Below are 7,500 nucleotides of genomic sequence, written 5' to 3' on the forward strand. Positions count from 1 at the left end.
AAACAGTGCCCAGATTCTTTCCTTATTTGCCAAGTAAAGAAAAATTGAAACAGAATGAACTTTGACAGGGTGCTGCTCTTCCTTTCTACACATCTGCTTGATATTGCTGATCTTACAATCAACTATTTTTTTCTTATATTATTACCATAATTTTTCAAAATGAATATGTTAAAAGGTAAAAATACAAAACAGTGTTCATATATCTATGCCAAAATATACTAACTAATCAACATTTTCCATTGACATTATATTTTTTTCCAACATATTCTATTTATAATATGAAAAATAAAGAAAGAGGAAAAAAAGTTAAACAGGAAAATTAAACTTCTGTGATTCAGCTTCATTTAATACTGAATGGCACAGTGAAAACAGTTTATCTACGATCATGTGCATTATACAAAAGGTACAATTGTCCCGACACAATTTGCAAAATACATATACAGTTATATACATACTCATCGATGTAAAATGCTTTAAAATACCTCTCTGCGAGAATTTCACAAATCATACAAAAAACACTAATGTACGTAAACAACAATATTTGTTTCATTATGAATACTCATGGGATTATTTATTTTTCTGTTCAGAGTTCAAAGTTGAAAAGAATAATACAAATATATCAAACAGATACTTTAAACACATAAATTGCATGTACATTGTGCTTATTAACATTTCATGAATTTTGAAGAAATAATACATAACCACCATGACAATATTACAAAGACTGCTGTAATGGGAAATAATAAATTCATGCTAAACCATAATAAAATCAGTCATGCATTATTATCTTTGATTAAAGCTACTGTGATTACCTACTGCGGTTAGGTAGCAGGAATTCTTTATGAAAAATAGATCGCTTTCATCAACTTTACAATATGCTCACAGAAGAAATGCAAATCAATAAGCTTACAATAGTATGAGAATATGTTTGGGATCAAGGAAAATTAAATTTCTTGTACTTCTGAAATCATAAAGAATGTTTCTAATACATGTCTTTTTTTTCTTTTTCTTATTACCACCTAGCCTCTATGTGTTTCGACAATACTAGTAGTGTTGACTACACTTCATCTGACAGAGCAGTCTCAAATACAGGACTCAAAGACACCACATAAAATTTAAAATATGTGTGTGTGTGTGTGTGTGTGTGTGTGTGTGTGTGTGTGTGTGTGTGTGTGTGTGTGTGTGTGTGTGTGTGTGTGTGTGTGTGTGTGTGTATATGTATGTATGTATGTATGTATGTATGTGTGTATGTGTGTATGTGTGTATGTGTGTATGTGTGTATGTGTGTATGTGTATATGTGTGTATGTGTGTATGTATGTGTGTGTGTGTGTATGTATGTATGTATGTGTGTATGTATGTATGTGTGTATGTATGTGTGTATGTGTGTATGTATGTGTGTATGTATGTGTGTGTGTGTGTGTGTGTGTGTGTGTGTGTGTGTGTGTGTGTGTGTGTGTGTGTGTGTGTGTGTGTGTGTGTGTGTGTGTGTGTGTGTGTGTGTGTGTTGAGCATGTATATTGATTAGTGTGTATGTGCATGTGTGTGAATGTGCAAGTGTGTGCATATACCTATATGTGTGTGCAACCATCATATAGGTTTGTGCAAAACTGTGCTTGTCTGTATATAAGATGTGTTTGTTTGAATGTCAATTTTCCTTTGGACCCATCAAACTTTTTATTTTCTCTATAAATTGATATAAAATGTTAACAAATCCAGGCTTCTTCATCACTCACAAAAGCATAAAAAAGAGAGAGAGAAAAGAGACAATGCACTATAGTGCTTTGTAAGGCAATGGTCAACTAATGACATAACATAATGAATGTATATGGAAATCAAAACACATACAATCTAAATATATGGAACTCCCACAAACAATATTTCAGTGAAAGAGGTTATAGCCTACATTGCTACACATCCCCTACAGTCTGAAAGGCCTTGCAAGTCATTAAAATGAATCCCAATGAGCCTGACATTAGTGCACAATATTTTCAAAAAGTTGTACCATCCTTCTTGCCTGTCCTAAAGACAAAGAAGGTAATGAATAAAGAGAAATTGAGAAGTGGAATAATAATAATAATAATAATAATATTAAATGTTGAAAAAGAAAAGTCAGAGGCAACCACTCAAGCATTAGTCTTGTATGTAAAAGAAGGATATAACAATATATATGGCATCAAAACTTGTTTCTTTATCTTTTTTTCATTTCTTATGGGCTCCAGACACTCCATAATAAACCTTTTCTTGCAGCCTTTATACTGGAGTGAGACAGGCAAAAGAGTAAAGAACTGGACTGTCATTTAAGTTTCGCAGAGAATGAGACCTTATACGTATTTAATATCACAATTCTACGTGCTTGCTGTATGGACAAAAGCCACTGATATTGCATTCTAAAACCCACTATTTCAGCATGGGTATGCTGGTGAGTTATATCTGAATCACAGAATATTGCAGAAATATGTGAAAATATCAAATGACATACTTTACGACATAATTTAAACATTCAGTTTAGGATACAGAATACTGCACTGATCTTATATTCTAGACAAGAAAGTGTTTTTCACTTATTATTGTGAAACTTTTTATTTCTGCCTATAAAACATGCTCTTTGAATGTGTATAAATTCAAAATAAAAATGTGAAACCTCATGTGGGAATATTGTTATAACTATTCATCAGTGACAATGAGAAAAGAAAGAAAAAAGAAATTACTTGTTTTATCTTCCGTATCCTTTCTTAAATGCCTCAAATAAACCTTATGTCAAAATATTGTGTTTTTTTCCATCAACACATTATAAGACATAAAATGATGCACCTGGTAACTTGAGTCTTGCCAAAAATATGAAAACATAACACAATACTATTAAATCCTAACATACATGCAAGCTTGTACACATCAAAATTTGTATTTCACTATCTATTACAGACATTTTTCTATTCATTTATGTTTAAAATAAGCAAACCATCTTTCATTCGGTATACCCAATCATCTATTCATATCAAAATGGCTTCAAGAAGCAATGCAAGTACAAACATTCAAAGAACTAAAACAAAATAATACCATGAGCTGCATAGATTACCTAGACCTAAACTTGTTTCTATAACCAGCATAAATTTATCCTATTAGGATCAGAGCAAGTAGCCAGACTTCACTGGTCCAAAACTAGCATGAGAAGTTGTCACCCACAGATGGTATTTCATGTATATGAATTTTTACAATGACCTTAGATATATGATCTGATTCACTTATATTGACATACAGTTTATTAGAAAAATAGGTCACCAGTCTCTGCTCCTGCACTAGAATACTTTCTAGTAAGCTAGTGTATTTACATTGCAAGGTTTTCATCTACAAACAATATTTTCCCCATTCAACCTTGTTCTATATTCCATGCCACACCTACATTACTCCACCAAGTACTAATTGGGGAAAAAAAAACAAAAAACATAATCAATGACATTTTTACACAAAAAGTGAAAAAAAAAAAAACATGGAAAAATAAAAAAGGTGGACATCACAACTCATAACTATTTATGTCTTCACAACTACAAAAGTATAAAGAAAACACCAGAGTTAAACCATAATTTAGGCATAGCATCAGATATTAGCTACAGCAGCTTTTAATTATGATAACAATCATCATCATTGCCATCAAAAGTAAATTAGTATGAAAGACTAACCTTGACTAGAGTTGTAAACAAATACCATATTATGATGCCATGAAACACTATATCCCCTAAAATAATAGTAATTCTCATAACCATGCTATGCTTGATGCACTCTACACTGGGTTGTAAATGCCACATTTTTGCAATCATCACAGAGTAAAGATTTAATCCTTTGTTGGTATTACATAAATTAAGCAACTTTTATTCCAAGAAATATAGCATGACCAAAATGCAAAAAAAAGTTGCTAATAGAAGTGTTTTTCAAACTGGTTTACCAAGAGCTTTACTGCATTGACTGACAATTAGCAAAAAAAAATTAATTACAAAATTGTCAATCTATTTTCACAGTGAACATTATATAGTACCTGCCTCCCTTTTAGGTAAAATCATTACTGCGATTTCCTAACAAAAATCAACCACAATATTCTTAATGTGTAAAGATAAATGACATAATGGAATAGACAAAAGCCAAATATTTCATATGCATTGCTCAGTAAACACATGCAATTGCAATCATTTCAGCATTTCCATAGTTGTCAGATGCGAAATCCAATTAGTAATCACACACACAAATCCCTTGTGTAATTCCTACCTTGCTCTTAGTTTTGTTCACACTTTCTAGAATAATAATACAAAATTAAATGGAATATAAAAGAGTACATACAAAAAATAATGCAAATCTTTACAAATGTACAGACTAATGATGTAAATGCACAACAGACAGACTCCTTAAAAATAGTTGATGAATGAAAAACAAAAGAGTATAGGATACATGCTTCTGATGAGCAGAGGGAGAGAGGTGGGAGGAAGTGAGAAGGGAAAGAGTGGTAGTGAGAGAGCAAGTGAATGAGTGTGTCTATTCATGTGAATGTGATTTTGCCATGTAAATGATATAATAAAGACATCCTCCAATCACAACAACCTGTTCTGTGCCTCTAAACTAAATAGCTACCTCAAAAGCAACATTATGAATAAAGAATGTCCTTGGGTAAAGATATGTGACTAGCATCTAAGCCTTCTTCCAGTGTCATGTTGGTGTATTCTCAAGGAACATGTTTTAAACACACAATTTTATCTCTTTTTATGGACAAGACCACTAACATGAATTAATTTAATTAACTTTTTGTGCTTGTGCAATGGAAAAAAAGACTATTTTGGCCATAAGGAATTTTCTAGCTTCAACTGACAATATCAGTTTACTCAATATGTGGATGAACTTAATGAAACTATGATAGTTGGCCTCAAACATTGGCCTTTAACCCCTTACTGACGGGTGAAGAAAGAAAGAAAGAAAGAGAGAACAAAAGAAAGAATGAAAGAATGAAAGAAAGAAAGAGAAAGAAAGAAAGAGAAAGAAAGAGAGAACAAAAGAAAGAAAGAAAGAAAGAAAGAAAGAAAGAATGAAAGAGAAAGGAAGAGAAAGAAAGAGAGAACAAAAGAAAGAAAGAAAGAAAGAAAGAAAGAAAGAAAGAAAGAAAGGAAAAAGAAAGAGAGAAAAAAAAAAAAAAAAAAAAAAAAAAAAAAAAAAAAAAAAAATCTACACTTTGGAGATCAATGGCAATGTGCCGACTTTGAGCGTGGGAATTCGGTACATCAAGCCGAATTACCGGCTCATAGCACTTTGGTGTGTCGCTGTGGCATACAGCCGCACTCCACAGATCGAGCGGTTTGATGCCTCAGGACGTGACCCGTCGGGAAGGGGTTAATTATAGCTGCAGAAGGTTTTAATAATCCTACATGTATTCAGTCCAATGCAAAGAGAAATATTCCTTCTCCTTCATGTATCTATTATGTGCATGACTCATGTTTTTTTTGATTCTGCTGTATCATCTTTGGTCTTTTTTTTTTTTTTTCTTTTTTTTTAATTTATTTATCTATTTTACTTCCCCTCTTATCACAAGCTGTAAGACATTTAATTCCTGATTCTTATTTTTTTTTTTTTTCACTCTCCTACAGTTGTGGAAATGAGTTCCTTTGGAAAGCTAGCCCATCAATAGGCAAGGTCACACTAGTAAAAATGAATGAATGGTTTTCAACATGTGTGATTAGTGGAGAGGGTTATTATACCTTTAAGTGGAGTTTTTGTTGGATTGTATTTGTTTATTGCTGTTTACTTATTGTCACTGGTACTGGTATTATAAAAAATTTGTCACTTTTGTTATTTCAAAATTGAATAATCAAAATAAGCAGCATTGTGTATTATCATTGTCTTGTCCATGCCTAATCTGAAAAATAGTAATAGTTATAACTGAGTACAGCATGACTAAGCAACATATCTTAACCTCTTAAAGTCGGGCACACCTATTATAGCCATCATGAAACACCAACTCATCATGACGTATACAGCTATAGGTGTCATAACGCACTAGAGCAAGTTGAATGGGAAGTTCTGCTATACATAGCAGACTCCTAGGCTAAATGGCTTGATGGTTGCCAGAAGTCACATTTTAGGGTTAAACTAAGATAGCAGTAAAGAACACTAATATAAATATAAGCTGCATATAATACATATCACTTAAACTTTATGCTTGCTCCTAAGGAACTCATTTGCACAACTGTACTGAGACTTGATGAACATTCCATATGGTATGAATTTCTTTCCATTAAAGTTTTACTTTTATTTGCATGTATGTTAATCCTACCGTCCCTTCAAACTATGGACCCAAAGAAGAAGGGATGGAGAGGGCAGGAGAGGGAGGAGTCACAGCAAAAAATCAAACAATAATATTAAACTGTATCATAGAAGCACCAAAAAGGGATGACTGGCTTCCTGTTTGAGAACTTTTCTTTTTGATCTTTGTTTCCTAAGAATCTTGACAACCTACTCTCTTTATCTAGATGTTTAAATGAATAAGTGTAAACTTAGTTCTCAAAATATGGTTTTGATCATGAGAAATCAACAAGGATATTTATATAAATAATGTCTTACTTGTTCAAAATGTTCCATCTCATAAAAAAAATCAATAAAAATTATACACAGCAATGAAAAAGAGGAATCATTAGTCATTTTTGTCCTTAAATATTTAAATGACATTTGAAAATAGAAATCTGCTGATAAAGAGCAGTTACACAGCCAACTCTTGCATGACACTCATTCAGAGAACATCCACACATGTACAAATGCATGGTGGAACATACACACTTAAACACTAAAAGGATTTGTGTACAAAAAATATAAATGAAATATTGATCAGAACAAAACTTAGATCAAATCGACTGAGGAACCCATAATGCATTAAGAAGAAAAAATAGCAACTGAGGAACTATCATGTTTTCTTTGCCATGGCATTCTTAGGTTTTCTGTGATGTTCCATATTAATAATGTATCACCACACACAAAATGGCAACCTTATAAACTCACTTTTAGGAACCAATTCAACTTGCACCAATAATTAACTAGTATATATAAAAATCATCATCATAATAGTAATAATGGCAAAATAATCACTAGTGCATTTAGCCACAGCTACATAAGAGTTTAACAGTAATCAAAGGTAACTTAGCTGGCTTGATTACTGTTCCCAGGAGAGATATCGAAAATCAAAAACTTCTGAACACTATATAAAAAAATTTCAAATCATTTTCAACCATTATTGCCCAATCTACATGTTCCACATATTATCCATTGACCTTCACTTTCTTTTGCTTACTTTTCTAATGTCTCCCTCTTGGCAGATGTTTGTGATGTGTTTTCGGAAACTATTCTGAAGGATGACCCACTGTTAGATGCATCTGCACCACTGAGCTTTTCAAGTTTCTTAAGATTATATTTCCTACTTGAGTTGTCTCTACTGGACGTGTTCAAACTCTCCTCTCCTGGCACATTTTCTACCT

General features: G+C 32.4%; 1 protein-coding gene across 5 annotated transcripts in view; it reads right to left on the reverse strand.

Annotated features, from left to right (window-relative positions):
- Nucleotides 1-5,495: 5,495 nt before the first annotated feature.
- Nucleotides 5,496-7,500, reverse strand: part of LOC125039698 — a 20,351-nt gene continuing 18,346 nt past the window's right edge. For all 5 annotated transcript variants that reach the window (XM_047633904.1, XM_047633907.1, XM_047633903.1 and 2 more), the window contains one exon: nucleotides 5,496-7,500. This exon is cut by the window's right edge and continues 155 nt beyond it. In XM_047633904.1, the coding sequence (XP_047489860.1) occupies nucleotides 7,313-7,500 (188 nt within the window). In that variant the 3' untranslated portion in view covers nucleotides 5,496-7,312.

Source organism: Penaeus chinensis, chromosome 27 (genome assembly GCF_019202785.1).
Source record: "Penaeus chinensis breed Huanghai No. 1 chromosome 27, ASM1920278v2, whole genome shotgun sequence".
NCBI classification, from domain to species: Eukaryota; Metazoa; Arthropoda; class Malacostraca; order Decapoda; family Penaeidae; genus Penaeus; species Penaeus chinensis.